This window comes from Oreochromis niloticus, linkage group LG7, assembly GCF_001858045.2.
Source record: "Oreochromis niloticus isolate F11D_XX linkage group LG7, O_niloticus_UMD_NMBU, whole genome shotgun sequence".
NCBI lineage: Eukaryota > Metazoa > Chordata > Actinopteri > Cichliformes > Cichlidae > Oreochromis > Oreochromis niloticus.
Window position 1 is genome coordinate 38,949,774 of NC_031972.2, and position 17,965 is coordinate 38,967,738.

The window sequence follows — 17,965 nt, forward strand, 5'->3', positions numbered from 1 at the left end:
GTCATTATGCAAATGTACTGTTTATAAGGTTTGGGGAAACCTGCAGTCAGCCGAGACTGAAGAAGTCACTTGGATGAGTGACGAAACGTTTCTCCCACAAAACGCTACGTCCAGATGAACAGATTCAACTTTTGGAGATTTACTTTCCTGGATGATTGAGAATGCATCAAGACGATATTATAGTCCTATTATTCTTATTTATTTATGGACACGTTAGCATAGAGCTGTATAGAGAGAATATAGAGCACGTAAAATATTTGAATATCATCAAAAAAAGACATAAAGGAAAACCACACAACAAAAACAAGAATGTCAGCAGTTATTTGGAACACCTCTGCTTCCTCCATCTGTCTTTATGTTCCTGAATGAGTAAGACAGAGTTCATCCCAAAAGACTGATCTATTACCTGGATAGGTAGCATTATCCAACATACTATCAAGAATTTGTTTTTTCACAAATTACTGTGACAAAAGCTCTGTTGAGTTTGTTGAGTTTATTTTTCTATTAGTTTTGGTCTTATTTTAATCCATTTTATTTATATGATCAGAAGCATGAGTGAGCAGGGTGCAGTTAAATTCCCATCTCAATATGCTCTTCAATGCTAACATTAAGCATATTATATAAAACAAACTTTGAAGTCAAATGTCATTAATTAATCAGTTTAGTGTGGATGCAATTATAAACTGTATATTGCTGAGCGCAAGCAATACTAGTTATAAAGGAAAATCATAATTCACTTTTAATGTTACATCAAAAACAGACTAAGTTGTTTAACAGTCTTGTTTACTTGTCAAATTTGGTCATCAGCAAAAACTTGTGTAAGCTTGACACACACAACCAGAGAGGAACTAAGATGTGCTGTGTTGTCTTGGATAAAATCCCTTATTATTAGGCTCCATGTTAAGCTTAATATGGAGAAGTCCGTACCTGGAGGAGTTGGACACAGAGATCGAAGAGCCTGATGGTCGATGACGCCGGCGGCCCCGTGGGGGCGAGCCCAGTGCCGGACGTCTCCTGGGGGATTTGGACCGTCGCCATGGGTCCTTCCACTCATCTGGTCGTCTCATGACTGGAACAACCTCCTTCTTTGATGGGGGCTCAATCGGCCTGCTGACAAAATTGAATAGTTGAAATCCAATTGAATTTTTTAAATGTTTTTTTTTTTAATAACAATCAGCCTAGCAGCCACTTGTGAGATAAACATCCAAAACGTGTCCATATGTCTACTCTTCTCTTCCACACAAGCATTTACATTTTAGTTGTGTTTTCATGAGAAACCGGGAGCATGGGAGATAGATGCACTATTTTCTGGGGCAGATCAAAGGTGCGGGTCTAACCTTAGAAGCAACCTCCTTTTCCACTGAGTGAAGAAGTAGTCAGTGCACCATTGAAATCCCCAAGCAGGCTAAGCCTACTGAGGCTAAACTAAGAGAGAATTCAAGGTCATCTGATCTAACCCTAACTATAAGCTTAATGAAAAAGAAAAGTTTTAAGCCAAATCTTGATAGTAGCGACTGTGTCTGTCTCCCAAATCCAAAATGGAGGTCATTCTACAGAAGAGCTGCCCTGAAAGCTAAGGGCTCTGCCTTGCAGTCAACTTTTAAAAACCCTAGGAACTACAAGTAAGCCTGCAGTCTGAGAGTGAAGTGCTCTGGTTGGGGTGAATTGGTATTAATCAAGTATTTAAGATAAGATGGGGCCTGATTATTCAAAACCTTGTATGTGAGGAGGATTTTTAAAAAGATTCTGGAATTAACAGTGAGCCAATGAATAGAAGCAAGTATGCAAGAAATAGGATCTGTGTTTCTAGTCCCTGCAGCATTTTGGATAAACTGAAGGCTTTCAAAGAGCCAAATATTATGAATTACAATAGTTGAGCATGGAAGTAATATATGCATGAAGGCATTCAGGGAGTCACGTGACCAAGACAACAGCTTAATAGAGTAGCTCTGGAAACCATGGTCTACATTTAAAAAAAAAAAAAAAAAAAAAAAAAAAATCCTTACAAACTGTCAATCTCTCTGTATAAGGACACAGTATGTCAAAAACCTACAGCAGCTAGGCATCATACAAAGGGAAATGCCAGTGTTCAAAACAGGTTCGGTGTTTGGTGTGTGCGAGTGCTTCAATATTTAATGTATGTGTAAATTTGTGTTTTTTGTTTTTATTTTGTTGGGGGGTTTTTTGGTGCACAATCCAAAACACACCAGAATAATATAATAACAACATACGGCGAGGACAAAACAGGAAAGTTTCAATGTTAATATAATGATCTGGAATGTCAGGGCAAGGAGAAAACTAAGTGAAACAAGTATTCAATAGAATAAAAGACTTTAAATCTAAGATGATCATAAATGCAATAAATGCATCTGACAACATCAGACATAAAATTGCTGACTAAATGATGGCCAGGTTATTTCACATGTGTCTTAACAGTTAGGCTAGAGGGGTTGCCATCCCTATACAGTAGTCCATTAATTTCAAACTCCATATGGGAGTTACATTGTCATTCAAGTTAATATCCTATCACAAAAATAAATTATCTCTCTATATATCTATCTGTGTGTGTGTGTAGCCCCAATGATGACAACCCATTTTTTTGAAAGAATATTTTTAACACTGTCTGCTTTAGAAGGAATCTACACTATAGGAAGGGACTTTAACTTTACCCAGTAATGGACAGATCCATCCAGACTGACAAAACATGCAAAACCCAGAAAAATATTACATAATTATATACCAGACTTAGAATTATATACCATTCGCACTCACATTCACACCTATGGGCAATTTAGATTGACCAATTAACCTAATCCCCACTGACTGCATGTCTTTGGATTGGACTGTGGGAGGAAGCCGGAGTACCCGGGGATAACCCACGCAAACACGGGGAGAACATGCAAACTCCACACAGAAAGACCCTGGCCTGATGGTGGAATTGAACTCATGACCTTCTTGCTGTGCAACAGTGCTAACCACTGTGCTGTCCATAAGACAATCCCAAGTAAAAAAAAAAAACAGTTTCTATATTAGATGTAGTATTGTGATTAGTGATCACGCTGTAGTCTCTATGCAAGTTCAAGCAGATGGAAACTGCAAACATTTTGGTGAAAGGATCTAACTTTTGGTGAATCTGTAGAAAAGTGCATAGACAAATACTTTGAAAGAAATAAGGCTGAAACCACAGCCAGTATTATGTGGAAGGCTTTTAAAGCCCATCCTGGTTCCTGGTTGCTGTTTCTTTCTATCTACTCTATTTTGATTTTTGATTTTTTTAAGAGAGCAATCATTCATAAAAGCCAGACTAAACAAATCCTTTTTTTGGTTCTTATCTGCTAACCTGTTGTGCGTCAGACATGTAATAATGGCTGAATAAAGCATAAAATATACCTGTTACTGTTTTGACAAGTCATTGATGTGACCTGCACATTATTATGTGTATGCTGTATTTATTCAAAGCATGAGATGTAGAGGTTTAATCTAAACCTTCCAATGAGTAGGGAACATGCTCTACCTTCTGAGCCACAGCTCATATGAAAACATTTAATCAAGAAATTGATATGGACATGAGAATTATATTATGAATTAAACAGCTAATAATGCTAAAAATAGTAAAAAGAATAACATGTCATAATTTCAATATTTATCATTTCCCATTATCCATCCATCCATCCATCCTCATCCGCTTTATCCGAGGTCGGGTCGCGGGGGCAGCAGCCTAAGCAGAGAAGCCCAGACCTCCCTCTCCCCGCCACCTCCTCCAGCTCATCCGGGGAACACCAAGGCGTTCCCAGGCCAGCCGAGAGATATAATCTCTCCAGCGCGTCCTGGGTCTGCCCCGGGGCCTCCTCCCGGTGGGACATGCCCGGAACACCTCACCCAGGAGGCGCCCAGGGGCATCCTTGTCAGATGCCCGAACCACCTCAACTGGCTCCTTTCGATGTGGAGGAGCAGCGGCTCTACTCTGAGCCCCTCCCGGATGGCCGAACTTCTCACCCTATCTCTAAGGGAGAGGCCAGCCACCCTTCGGAGGAAGCTCATTTCTGCCGCTTGTATCCGCGATCTCGTTCTTTCGGTCACTACCCACAGCTCGTGGCCATAGGTGAGGGTCGGGACGTAGATCGACTGGTAAATTGAGAGCTTCGCTTTTACACTCAGCTCCCTCTTCACCACGACGGACCGGTGCAGCGTCCGCATCACTGCAGCCGCAGCACCAATCCGTCTGTCGATCTCCGGCTCCTTTCTCCCATCACTCGCGAACAAGACCCCGAGATACTTAAACTCCTCCACTTGGGGCAGGAACTCACCCCCGACCCGGAGTGGGCACTCCACCCTTTTCCGGCTGAGAACCATGGCCTCAGATTTGGAGGTGCTGATCCTCATTCCCGCTGCTTCACACTCGGCTGCGAACCGTTCCAGTGCGAGCTGGAGGCCTTCACCCGATGAAGCCAACAGAACCACATCATCCGCAAAAAGCAGAGATGAGATTCTGAGGCCACCGAAGTGAAAGCCCTCCGCCACTTGGTTGCGCCTAGAAATCCTGTCCATAAAAATTATGAACAGAATCGGTGATAAAGGGCAGCCCTGGCGGAGCCCATCACCCATCGGAAACGAGTCCGACTTATTGCCGGCAATGCGAACCAAACTCTTACAACGGTTGTATAGGGATCGAATGGCCCGTAGCAATGGGCCAGACACCCCATACTCCCGCAACACCTCCCACAGGACACCCCGAGGGACACGGTCGAATGCCTTCTCCAAGTCCACAAAACACATGTAGACTGGTTGGGCAAACTCCCATGCACCCTCAAGTATCCTTGAGAGGATAAAGAGCTGGTCCAGTGTTCCGCGACCAGGACGAAAACCGCATTGATCCTCCTGTATCCGAGGTTCGACTAACGGACGAACTCTCCTTTCCAGCACCCTGGCATAGACTTTCCCAGGGAGGCTGAGGAGTGTGATCCCCCTGTAGTTGGAACACACCCTCCGGTCTCCCCTCTTAAAGATGGGGACCACCACCCCGGTCTGCCAGTCCAGGGGTACTGCCCCTGATCTCCACGCAACATTGTAGAGGCGTGTCAACCAGGACAGCCCTACAACGTCCAGAGCCTTCAGGAACTCGGGGCGGACCTCATCAACACCAGGGGCTCTGCCACCGAGGAGTTGTTTAACTGCCTCAGTGACCTCGACCCCAGAAATTGGCGGGTCATTCCCCTCATTCCCAGACTCTGCTTCCTCCTTGGAAGACGTGTCAGTGGGATTAAGGAGGTCCTCGAAGTATTCCTTCCACCGTCTGACAATTTTCTCAGTCGACGTCAGCAGCGCACCGCCAGCACTATACACAGTGCAGGTAGAGCACCGCTTTCCCCTCCTGAGACGCCTGACGGTTTGCCAGAATCTCTTCGAGGCAGTCCGAAAGTCTTTTTCCATGGCCTCTCCGAACTCCTCCCACACCCGAGTTTTTGCTTCAGCCACTGCCCGAGCCGCATTCCGCTTGGCCTGTCGATACCTGTCAGCTGCCTCTGGAGTCCCACAGGCTAACCAAGCCCGATAGGACTCCTTCTTCAGCCTGGTGGCTCCCTTCACCTCTGGTGTCCACCATTTGGTTCGGGGATTACCACCACGGCAGGCACCAACCACCTTGTGGCCGCAGCTCAATGCAGCAGCTTCGGCAATGGAGACACTGAACATGGTCCATTCGGACTCAATGTCCCCAGTCTCCCTCGGAATGTTGTTGAAGCTCTGCCGGAGGTGTGCGTTGAAGATCTCGCGGACTGGGGCCTCTGCTAGACGTTCCCAGCACACCCTCACTACGCGTTTAGGTGCACCGGGTCTGTCCAGCGTCCTCCCTCGCCACCTGATCCAACTCACCACCAGGTGGTGATCAGTTGACAGCTCAGCCCCTCTCTTTACCCGAGTGTCCAGAACATATGGTCGCAGGTCTGGTGATACGATTACATTACGATTACATTTCCCATTATGTTCTTGTTAAAACGCACATTGGTATTTTTGTTTAGCTTCTCTGTGTACGTAATTTAGTTAAAAACATATACATGACGTCTTATTTTATAGTGAAACCTGTTGTGTTTTATCTAAAGCACACTGTGGATTTACACGCTAATTATATTGACAGTATTCTTTCCCTGTCTTTTTAAAGATTCACTAGCTTAGCTTGTAGCCAACTCACAAGCAGCGTGGCCTCATCACCTGTCCTTCCTGCACTTTCCTGCTCAGTGTGCCAAATATCCTGAGCAGCCAGAAAAACTGGACAGCTGGGTGACGGTAAGGAAGAAGTATTGTCCTAAACAGAAGCCTCCAGTACACCACCAACCTCTTCATGTGTCTAACTGAGGGAAATTTAAAACGGCTGGCTAAGGGGCAAATGTAAAATCCGTAAAATTATAATTCACATTGGCAATAATGACACCTGGTAATTTGAATCGGCCACCAAAATTGATATTGAATGGCTGTGTAACTGTATCAGTTAAAGTCTAAGGAGCTTGGAAAGAAAAGCGTCTGGACTTCTTTAATTTTCTTGAAGACACCTCACCTCTCATCCAAGAAGATTCTTCAGTTCTAAGAGCAACTGGTGGAGAGTCCCAGATTTTTAAGTCCTATTGGGAGAGTTCCTAAGAGGGTCCTGGACCCCCTATTGATCCTCTGCCTAATCACACGAGCCAAGGTGTGACGGGTGGCTTTCTGTTGAGTTCCACATTATAATGTAAATAGAACAATTCTATTTACATTATACATGCTTCCCATAAGCCCCTTTTCCATTAGCACCTGCCACAGTTTTCAGGGTTTTCCATTAGGTCAAAGTACCTGATACCAGGTCTTAAAATAGTACCTGCCGGGGTTACAAGCGACCCTCACAGGTACTAAAATTTGACATCGTCAGACTGCATACTGCCAATTGGCTGGTCTGTGGCTTCACTTGATGAGTCATGAGACCCAAGAAATTTTCATGACAGTCCTGAAAATCAAAACCGCCATTTTTGAAACCTTGCAACAAGGGAAATAGCTACAAAATACAACACCGTGCTCCCCGATAATGATGAAAAAGAAAAATTTGGATCCAGCACCTTTAAGGCCCTTTGGACCTCCATGTCATCCAGAGAAGAAAGCTGAAGGGTTAAACCGCAGATTCAGTTTAAATGGCTGCAGAGAGAGCATGCTGTTCATTAAGCCGTTATAAATCTAGAAGAAAAATTCAAATAAATACCCTGAAGAAACAAAATGTTCATTAAAGCAGTTAATACAGCTAACAAATTATTAACTTATTAACTAATTTTTTTCTTCTCTTCAGTTTTGCTACTGTAATTTGAGTACTGTGATACAGAAACAGGATATGGCCATGCTTTCCTACATTGGCCACTGCAGTCACAAAACAAGCTCTACTAGAGTGAGATGAAAAGCTGCTAAATGCGTACAGATATTCAGATGCAATGAGCTAACTTCCTCCTCATAAATGACAGAAAGAAAGTGGAAAAATATCAAGAGCACATCATGAAATATTTTTAAAAATGTACAAAAGGTCATGTTTGATGAGTGAATCAATTTTGTATTTTTAGAACTAGTACTTAATACCTAAGAAAACTGTCAAATCTAATTAATGAAGAGGAAAGAGCACAACTCAAAATCATTTCCCAATACAGACCTGGGAAGTTTTCTCTTTAGATTAAAACAGGTATGATGCAAAAAATACATCAATCATCACTTGATGCCGCTCAAAAAGTTCTCCATTGTGACATAAAGATTATTATTTTTCCACCTGTTACAAAAACAAAGCAAAACAAAACACTGAGGAAATCCAGTGTTTTCACACAACAATACTGATGTATAATATTAGGATTTATTATTCCCTAGCCTACATCTCCCTATTTCCCAGATTGTTTTGGACAAAGGTATTAAAAAGGTCAAATGCCTAACTGTTATAATTTGTGTAGCCCATTTTAATTTTATATCATAATCAGAAAAATATTCACTGATAAACCAAACTTTCTTTAAAATTTAAATCAATCCTTAAATAAATAAGTCAAGTATCAACTGTCAAAATGTAATTTATTTTTGTTTGATATTGTGTGTCTCTTAAATAGAGTTAAATACCTCTAATATATTTATATTTACTCATATCAGTTTTCATAGTCGATAAATAAGATCTTCCATGATGCATCCCTAAACAGAAGCCATCTGGTTTATCCTAACCCTAACCCTGAAAGGCTGACTAGCACAAGACAGCTAGAATATTTAAATACGTAAGGGATTTTCCCTATGTTAGCAATGATTGTTTAGTTTTGTTTAAACACTGCAAAGGTTCCAGTGATCATCTTCAAGTGTTTATCATGTAAATATTTGTTGGAAGAAATGAATATTGGTGGATATTCCTACTAAAAGGGAAACAGTATGGTGGTATATAGAACTGCTTAAAAAATGCTCACAGGAAGCCTTTTGTGGTTTATTATTATACTATATGTGTACCCTGCAAGCAGTTTGAAGCAGTTACCTAAGATTACATCGGATACAAATAAAACAATAATGACTGCAGGTTCTTTGCACTCGCAAGTAAATAAAAAGAACACATTGCCTAGGGAACGAGAAATTCCACTGTGATGTGATGCAAGAGCAATGAAGTCATCTTACGAGATTACAACTCACAGATCTAAAAATAGAACTACAACAAAACAAGTTATTTTTATCTCAAAACTCTTATTAACAAAATGTTTCCCCCGAGAAAGGATAGAAAAAAGGAAGTTGGGCAATTAAAGCCAGGAAGCCCATGGTATAAACCAAAGGTTATGGGATATTTCCAGAACTTTATAGGTGTAATCAATCAGATCTAAAAAGTCTTCTGGAAAGCACAAGCCAGATTAGATTTCCACATTTATTAATTCATTTGTTTCTACGTGTATTTACTTACACACGACTTATTGCTTATTACTACTTATTACTTGTACATCTGTTTTTTTTAAAAAATTTGTACTTGTAATTTGTATTACTTTTTTTAAATTTTAATGTTTGCATGTTAAAAAGGCAGAAGGCAATAATCTCACTGAAAGTCATGGCATTAAGAATAAGGGTTGTAGAACACGTTTGTGTCTATTGTTTTCACGAGACTGGTTTGCCTTTATCTGGTTTATCCAGATGAGCAACCTACTTCAGACTTAAGAATTAAGATGGTTAACAAAAGAAAAGGCAACTACACATTGCTTGCATATTAAAACAGTTACTGTTACAGAAGAAATAGATAGTACAAATATGCTTGGCAAAAGAGCGAAAGGGCTAGTTCTGTGGTTTTATTGTATGGTATTTATGGTATGGTTTGTCTGTTTACTTATTACCTTTCTTTATATGTAGGGATGGGTATCGAGAACCGGTTCCCGTATCGATTCCAGTCGCCCCGAAAGACGTCACCACGTTGCGGAGCGTCATTTACCTGGCAGGGCACCTAAGCGGCTCAAACGCTCAAAAGTTTGGTTATACTTTACGAGAACGGATGACAACGGGGCAACTTGCAATACTTGCAAAGTAGATATTTCATTTAAAGGAGGAAACACTACGAATATGCAAAAGCATTTGCTCACAAAACACGCGATAACCTTAAATGAATGTCGTGTTTTTAATTCCGCTCCGGACTCGTGAATCTCAACCCAGCAGCAGCGGTAACGTTTGCACGTCCTCTCCCGTTAATGCAGCAGGTAAATAATCAGCTAACAGTGCATATTATGTTAGCGCGGTCTGCCTTATTACAAAAACTGCCATTACTGTGCGCTGCATTTAGATGACCATGATGAGAGAGGCAGAGTCTGGCTGGCAGTTCTCGCTGCAGTCTACCGGTAGCGTCTCCTTTCAGGCCAGGATAGACGAATGTCACCGAGCAGTGACTAAGTTTGTGGTCAAAGGCTTGCACCCATTTGCCACAGCAGATGCCCCCGATTTTCGGTAAGTGAATGTGTTTAATTGTAGGCAGGGACATTACTGGATATTCTTGTGTAATTGCTACAGAATAATTTATGTTATACTTTGTTATTGCTACAGAAGAATATTTATTTTATTATTTTACATTTACAATTTTTTTTTCCCAGGGACCCTGTGACACCCCATTGAAGAGCCGTAGGCTGTGGATCTCTTAAGATCTCACTGTTGGGTTTGTAAGGCCATGTTACTCCTAAATTTCTATCTTGTTCAAAGAGAAGATATAAAACAAAGTTCTAAGCTAATCGACCTTAGTGTTCTCCTTTTTTAAAAATAAGAATCGATAAGAGAATCGATAAGAGAATCGATAAAGAATCGAATCGTTAAACAGAATCGAAAATGGAATCGGAATCGTGAAAATCTTATCAATACCCATCCCTATTTATATGCGAAGGCTAGTTTTGCATTAAATCTATGGTCTGGCAACCCTAAGTTGAATTAGTGAAGGAGATACAAGAAAAAGAAAGAAGGAAATAAAAGTCCCATGATTTACTCATTTTCTCCACCATGATAAAGTGAAAGAAACTCTTCAAACATGTTTAGAAAAGACTAATTCCACTGTAGCCAGGACACAATAATGCATACATACTGATGACTAGAGACTATGAGTGGGGAAAAAAAACAATACAGATACACACACACACACACACACACACACACACACACGTATTCTTTTTGAAAATAATCCATGTCACACACACACACACAATATATATTTATTTACATTAAAATTTAAAACTAAAAAACCTTAAATATTAAAACTAAATAGTAATTTCATAATAATAAAGTCGTCTTTGTAACTTTTCTTCCTTCTGTCACCTCTGCCTTAGCTGATGTAACAAAAACAAACAAATAAAACAAAACAAAACAAAAAAACCCAAGAACTGGGAGTTGCTAGTAAAAATATTGATACAATAATTTCAAATTTTCCATTGGTAACATCTCTCCATTGTGACTTACAAATAAAAATAATCCTACCAATCATTCTTTAATGAGTCATTATGATGATACTTGTGAGGAGTCACCTTACTAAACGTTTTGGATGTTTTAATGTCCTGTGTGCACAATGTTGATATTATTATATTGTCGTGTTTACTTTAACAATGCACAACATTGTATATTTTTAGACAATCTTTCCAGGAAGACACCAACGGTGCTACGAAATAATGTACTCATTAAAAGTGTCCCAAATGAGGAGCAGAATAAAAAAAAACGAAAGACTCAACATATACTACTACTACTACTAATAATAATAATGATAATATAGGAATATTAAAGAGATGTAGAAAAAAGATCAAGTTGCAGTTGAAATATATGAATTAATTATTAAAATAAACTTTCTATGGAACATTATTTTTTGTATTAATATACATTTCAATTACCATGTGCAGCACAGGGTTTGACTGACAGATGGCTTTCTGGGGAACTTCATGGTCATAGTAATCGCTAACACAGTGCTTACTAAAAATATTAAACTATCATTCAATATAAGGTTTATGGCACAGCTGCACTAAATTAACAGTATTAGCAATTGCCAAAATAATTTTTTATGTTCCTGAAATGGTCAATTCACCAGTATGTGCAAGCCCTTTAATCAAAGGTTTTATTTTAATGCTTTATTTTAATAAAGTAAATTTTAAATGAACCATTTCACAAATGAAAAATATATAAATAAACAAAATAGTCAAGCACATTGTAATGTAATGCTGTAATAATGAAATTATTGTATTTTGATTAAGACACACTCACTCACTCCACTCCCACCTCTGTGTAACTATGTTGGTCCATAATCATTTTCACATTGCAAAACAAGAGAACAAATATAAGGTTTTGCTGTGACCATGACCAAATACTCCAGTTTAAATGTGGGGGACAGAGCCTTGTCACATGTGAGAAGTTTGGTCCAGGTTGGACAATGTACATGTGAATAAGAGCAAAATAAAATTTCATGGTGAATAATCGAAGTTTGCCATGGCGTTTACATGCACTCAAAAGCTCTGCAATTTAATATGGCCTAGGTCTTTACTTTAGACTGACCAAATGTGAAGCTGATGAAATAAAAGCCCTAAGAAAAGTTCACAAAGGTGTAACGAAATTGTCAAAATTGCACAGTAATATTAAAATGGCCCACTTCCTGTTGGGTTTGGGTCACAGGTCCCATGGGCTTTTTTGTGCATCTTGGGTTGTTACATTTATGTACCAAATTTCAATCATATAGCTCAATCTATGTGCTGGCAATACTTTCATAGGTGGTGCCATAGAGCCATTTTGCAACACCCATGTCGGAAAACAATAAAATACATACTTTTTGACCAGTTTGCCTGAACAATTTTACTCACTTTGGAGGAAGGCTGATTGGAGAGCGTGGTTTCAGTTTGTCCTCATCTTTCTTCTCCCTGGTGTCTCGAGGAGGACGCATCCTTGGCCTTTCCTTCTCATCTCGCTTCATCCGGTCCCGCTCCCATTCTTCTTTCCGCCGCATCCTCTCTTTCTCACGCTCCCTTTCTCTCTCCCGCTCCCTTTCTCGCTGGCGCCTCTCCCTCTCGCGATGGTCTCGCTCCCTCTCTCGATCACGGTGCCGCTCCCGAGGGTCGCGATCGCGTTCACGCTCCTGCTGAGATGGGAGTTTTAAAAAAGAAAAGTGGTCCTTAACAATGCATATGTTCTGATAGAACACACACACACACATTCAAATATAATTATTCTACATTATTTTTGTTGTACTTCATCTTTCTTATCTTGTCTCTGAAGAATATACAATTAATGTTTTACAGTAAATGCATACCATTTCAAATTATTGTGTAAAGTAACAGTATGATAACAGATCACACTTGACAGCATGAATGATTCCTTTTTAATATAGGGAGGCCACTGACCTCACTGGGGCCCTTCAAACAAAACAAAGTTTGGGATGACTTTGGTCACAGCTGTGCTTCGACTAAACAGACATTTGCATGACCAGATACAAAATTCAGGCCATTGCCATATTGTCCATGGTAACATTTTGCGCAGCCCGCAAGGGAAAGAAATGTCTAATAAGGCAGCAAAGAACAAAACGGTCTATGAAAGAGATATACTTTGACACACTCTTAGCTGGCCTCATAGGCCACATAACAAACTAGAAAGGACCACCAATAGCACAGCAGCCCACCTGAGGTAAACTGTTATGTTACAGTTCAATCCAGAAGACCAAACTACAAGTGTCTGGCTCTGCTTGTATTGCATACCTTTGCTTTTAACAATCTTCAATGTTTTTTAGAGCATAGTGGGGTGGATACTCACACTGTAGTGGTAAGGAAGAGGAGCTTCAGTGTACTGCACTCTAAAATTTTCATATTGACCACCTCGCCACAGGGCTTCCATTTCATAGTCATAGTATGGGTCAGCATATGGATCACTACAGGAGGAAGAAAGAAAGTTTAAAAACTTTACAGAATTTAATATGCCAAACTTTTATGAATGATTTTGCTTCCATGAGCAATAATTTCATCTGTTATTACTTGTTTCCACTGGTCCCTTTTGGGGTAGCAGATCAGCTACCTTGATCTTACCCTATCCTGATTCAATTCAATTTTAATTACATATCACCAGGAGGATGCTATACATTTTGGTCTATAAATTGATTAAATGATTTCTTTTTTAACTCCAATTGCTTATTTGTACTATGCTTCCATTTCAGACTGAAATCAAACATCACCCTTCCTACTGTCAAGAACTTCCTTATGTATAAAGCTTGTAGTTGGGGTTGAATCAGGTGAACCTGAATCCTCCTTTAGTTATGCTGCAATAGTCTTAGGCTGCTGGGGGATTCCCATGATACACTAAGTATTCCTCCTTCATTCACCCGTTTACTCACATTGTATTTCTTCATCATCATCATCACCTTTATTTATAAAGCACTTTAAAACAACCACAGCTGATACAAAGCGCTGTACATTGGAACTATATAATAAAATTACGTAAGATATAAATAAAAGCCAAATAAAAGAAAAAGTAAAATAATTAAATAACTAATTTAATTACAAGAGAAACTAAGTCTCACTGAGGTTAAAAGCCAAAGAATAAAAGTGGGTTTTAAGACTTGATTTAAAAGTAGACAGTGAAGGGGCCTCTCTAACATGCAAGGGCAAATTATTCCATGATTTAGGACCCACGATAGGAAAGCCTCTGTCCCCTCTGAGCTTCCTCCTGGAACTCGGTACCTCCAGGAGCAGCTGCTGAGCTGACCTGAGAGTCCGACAGGGTGTGTGGAGAAGCTCAGAGAGGTAAGGTGGGGCAAGATTGTGAAAGCATTTAAAAAAATTTTTTAAAAAAATGAAAATTTTAAAACAAACTCTAAAAGACACAGGCAGCCAGTGCAGAAAGGCCAGCACAGGGGTTATATGCTCCTTTACAAGTTCCTGATAGGAGTCGTGCAGCAGCAGACATGAGAGCAACGACTGACTGATCCCCACATAAAGTGAGTGGGGGGAGGAAATAAAAGCATGGATCACTGTTTCAAGATGCTGCCCAGAAAGAAAAGATTTCACTCTTGCCAGTCGCCTTAAATGATAAAAACTGGACTTTTTATACAAAACCTTGCATTTAATCAACAGCCATGGTTCTGCTGGAACTTTCTTCCTCCTAAAAGTGAGTTTTTCCTTCTCACTGTCGCCAAAGGCTTGCTCAAAAGGGGGTTGTTTGATTGCTGTGGTTTTCTCTATTATTGTAGGGTCTTTACATGGCAAAATAAAGTGCACTGAGGTGACTGTTGTTGTGATTTGACACTATTGAAGTGAATACTGTTTCTACACAAGTGTTCAAAGAAGGCATGACCTCCTGTGACAAATTCATGAAAACCATTACAAAGCTGCTCAGTTGACTAGTGAAAATATAGATTTTGCAACTTATTCAAACTGAAACTGGTTTGAAAGCTCTGTGTTATGAGTTTTATTACACTTACCCATATATGGGATCTCTGAAGTCCATTTCACTGAAAAGGAGAAGCAGATCAGCATCAACAGAAAATAGTATGATGTGTGTACTAGGAAATAATGGTGTTTATAGTTAACGGTAAACCGGTACGAGTTTTGCTGTCTTGACAGCTACACTATATTGCCAAAAGTGTTCCCTCGTCTGTCTTCAGGCATATGAACTTGAGCAGCATCCCATTCTTAATTCACAGGGTTTAATATCATGTACCACCCCCCCCCCCCGCATGTATAACAGCTTCAGCTCTTCTGGGAAGGCTTTCACAAGGTTTCAGAGTGTTTTTATTCTTCCAGAAGTGAATTTGTGAGGTCAGAGACTGATGGTGGACGAGAAGGTATGGCTCACACCATCTGCTCTAATTCATTCCAATAGGTTGAATTAGCAGATAGGTTCATGTCAGGACTCTGTGCAGGACAGTCAATTTCTTCCATGCCAAACTCACTTCTCTTACCTTGCTTTGTGCACTAGTGTGCAGTCATGTTGGAACAGGAAGGGACCTTCCCTTTGGGAGCATGAATTTATCAAATTGACTACCACTTCGTGGCTGACTTGCTTTTTGTTTCCAATCACTTCCACTTTGTTATCATACCACTTATAGTGGACTGTGGAATATTTAGTAGCAATGAAATTTCACAACAGGACTTGTTGCACAAGTAGCATCCTATTACGGTACCACGTGTGAATTCACTGGGCTGAGATGAACCACTGTTTCACAAAAGTTTGTAGAAGCAGCCTGCATGACTAGGTGCTTGTTTTTATACACCTCTGGCTATGAAATTGATTGGAACACCTGAATTCAATGATTTGGATGGTTGAATAAATACCTTTGGCAATATAGAGTATATTATGAGCGCATGATAAGAAAAAGCTGCCAGTAGTTAGGGTTTCAGGATAACTTTAGGAACTCTGAAAAAAATGACTGTAATCAAATACACCAATATCTAAAATCCCTGTTGGGATGGGACTTGTGGCCTATGAAGGTGGGTTCAGGTGTAATCAGAGCAACACTTGACTTTTTGTTTATCACCTGTCTTTCTATCGACATCAACAAGTCTAAGATTCCAGCTAAACTTCAGGGGGTTTCTATTTGAGACTTATGCTTTGTGCGAATGCTACTGTCATGTGGGCTACTTTTAGGTGTTGACAGAAACTATATGATGTGAGCAAGTCATACTCTCTGATAACACGGTAGCTGCGTTCTCTGAAGAAATCATTTTCTTTGTCAAACTCTCTTTCATCCTCTCCAATCGTCACATTAAACCGTTTCTCCTCAAAGTCAGGCTCCTGCTCCTTACGAATGGTGGCCTTCTTTAGCACCTGTGAGATACAAACAAATACAGAACAATCTGAAATACTGTGTTTCTGTGATTGATGTCATCAATTAGCACACAGAAACACACAAAGTTTCATCATGACAGGAAGATCGGTGAGACTGTGTTCCAAGTTCAGTATGTCTAATACTATGAATGGCGTGCTGAAACTGGTCAGTTCAGAAGTTAGGTACCCCCTTGTAAGTAAAACAATTACTGTCAAAAGTCTGTTGTTCTTTTCTCTCCAGAAACAAAAAGGGCTTGTTTCACCAGCACTGTTTATACAGTGCATCTATTTTTGTCCAAAATGATGTTAACATCTATGCAAACTAATTTCCAATACTTGACCCCGCAAGTGATTTTCCCTTTTAACTTCACTCTCTCATGTTCAGTGGAATACTTGGTAAAAACCTTACATTCCATTTACAGTAATGTTGTCATAAACTTGATTATTATTATTATTAATATGATTGCGCCCATCTTGTTAATTTCACTCTACATGAAAAGGCAAAATCATTAGCAGTAAAGAATCTCACTATGCGAGAATTTTGTCCACACATTTAAGTTCAGTGTGAGTGTCTTCACTTTTACGCTTTCAACTCAAAACTGGCATCTGAGCAGATTATTATTATTTTTTTTTTTTTTGCTTAAGCTTTAACTTTGAACCTTGTTGGCAAAATGCAAGAGATCAAAACACATTTGGTTAACAAATTAGGCTTTATAAATGTTTACCAGGCTAAAGGGTAAGGCTTTCCCACTACAGGAAAATACAATAAATTCTATTTGCAAGCATTTGCTTGGAATGCCGTTAAACAGACAGGACTATAGTGGCAGGTAGTTAAAACACACACACCGCAGTGTGATGGGCATTCCATTTGGAGGAAGCTCAATTTGGTTTCCAGTGACAAGCAGTGGAACTGTTTACCTCTTTAGCATGGCGCAGTCCTCTCTCCCAGGCACTCTCCACAGGAGGTTCCACTGGAGGTGGTGGTGGAGGTAGCTCCTCCACAGCAGGAGCAGCCTGAAACAGCGAAGAATCATTAATTGATCTCACTTACAGAGATATACAGAAGAAGCCTGATGAGATTCTCAGCAGAATTCAAGCTAGCGCAGAATTCACAACAATGATTTACATCCTACAATTTAAAAAAAAGAAAAAGAAAAAGCATGATAGACAGGTCTTAGTAGTACTATGTACAGTCACTGTAAGAGAGGCACACATACCCAAGGATTATTGGGTATGAGTGGGTGTGGTCCTCCAGGAGGTGCCCCATTAGGTGAGAAGAGGTCTGGCTTACTGATGAGGGAATAGTTTCCTTTGTCATTGACTCCAGGGTGGATAAAGCGACAATTCATTCCCCAGGTACAATTTCCTGAAGAAGGCACAACAGTATTTATTATTTAATATTGTAACTTTGATTGGGGTTTACAGAGATTTAAAAAAAAAAAAAAGTTTTATATGTTAACATTGATACTTTCTTGAATTCAGACACCAATATGAGAGAAAAATTCTTTAAGAAATCCCTCCCATAGTATTCCATTTTCTTAATCTGAGTACTATTCTATTAATTACTGTCAGGAAGTATGTTGTGGGCTACTGTTCATTTCAAAAGATAAATGACAAATCTTTACTATCATCTTGGAGCAAATTAAGGTGATACTAAATCTACGTAAAACTTTAAAAAATGAGACAAAAATTTTGCAGTCACAGA

At 39.9% G+C, this 17,965-nt stretch overlaps 1 protein-coding gene across 9 annotated transcripts in view; it reads right to left on the reverse strand.

Moving 5' to 3' along the window:
* The window catches only part of zc3h18 (zinc finger CCCH-type containing 18), a 58,637-nt gene that overhangs the window by 26,153 nt on the left and 14,519 nt on the right, over nucleotides 1-17,965 (reverse strand). For 7 of the 9 annotated variants that reach the window (XM_005454263.2, XM_005454264.2, XM_005454265.1 and 4 more), the window contains exons 4-10: nucleotides 17,478-17,626; nucleotides 17,179-17,274; nucleotides 16,118-16,260; nucleotides 14,915-14,944; nucleotides 13,255-13,369; nucleotides 12,312-12,586; nucleotides 928-1,110 (exon numbers count right to left, since the gene is read on the reverse strand). In XM_005454263.2, the coding sequence (XP_005454320.1) occupies nucleotides 928-1,110; nucleotides 12,312-12,586; nucleotides 13,255-13,369; nucleotides 14,915-14,944; nucleotides 16,118-16,260; nucleotides 17,179-17,274; nucleotides 17,478-17,626 (991 nt within the window). The remainder of the gene's footprint in view (nucleotides 1-927; nucleotides 1,111-12,311; nucleotides 12,587-13,254; nucleotides 13,370-14,914; nucleotides 14,945-16,117; nucleotides 16,261-17,178; nucleotides 17,275-17,477; nucleotides 17,627-17,965) is intronic. The other 2 variants (XM_005454269.1, XM_005454267.1) reach the window with 2 other exon arrangements.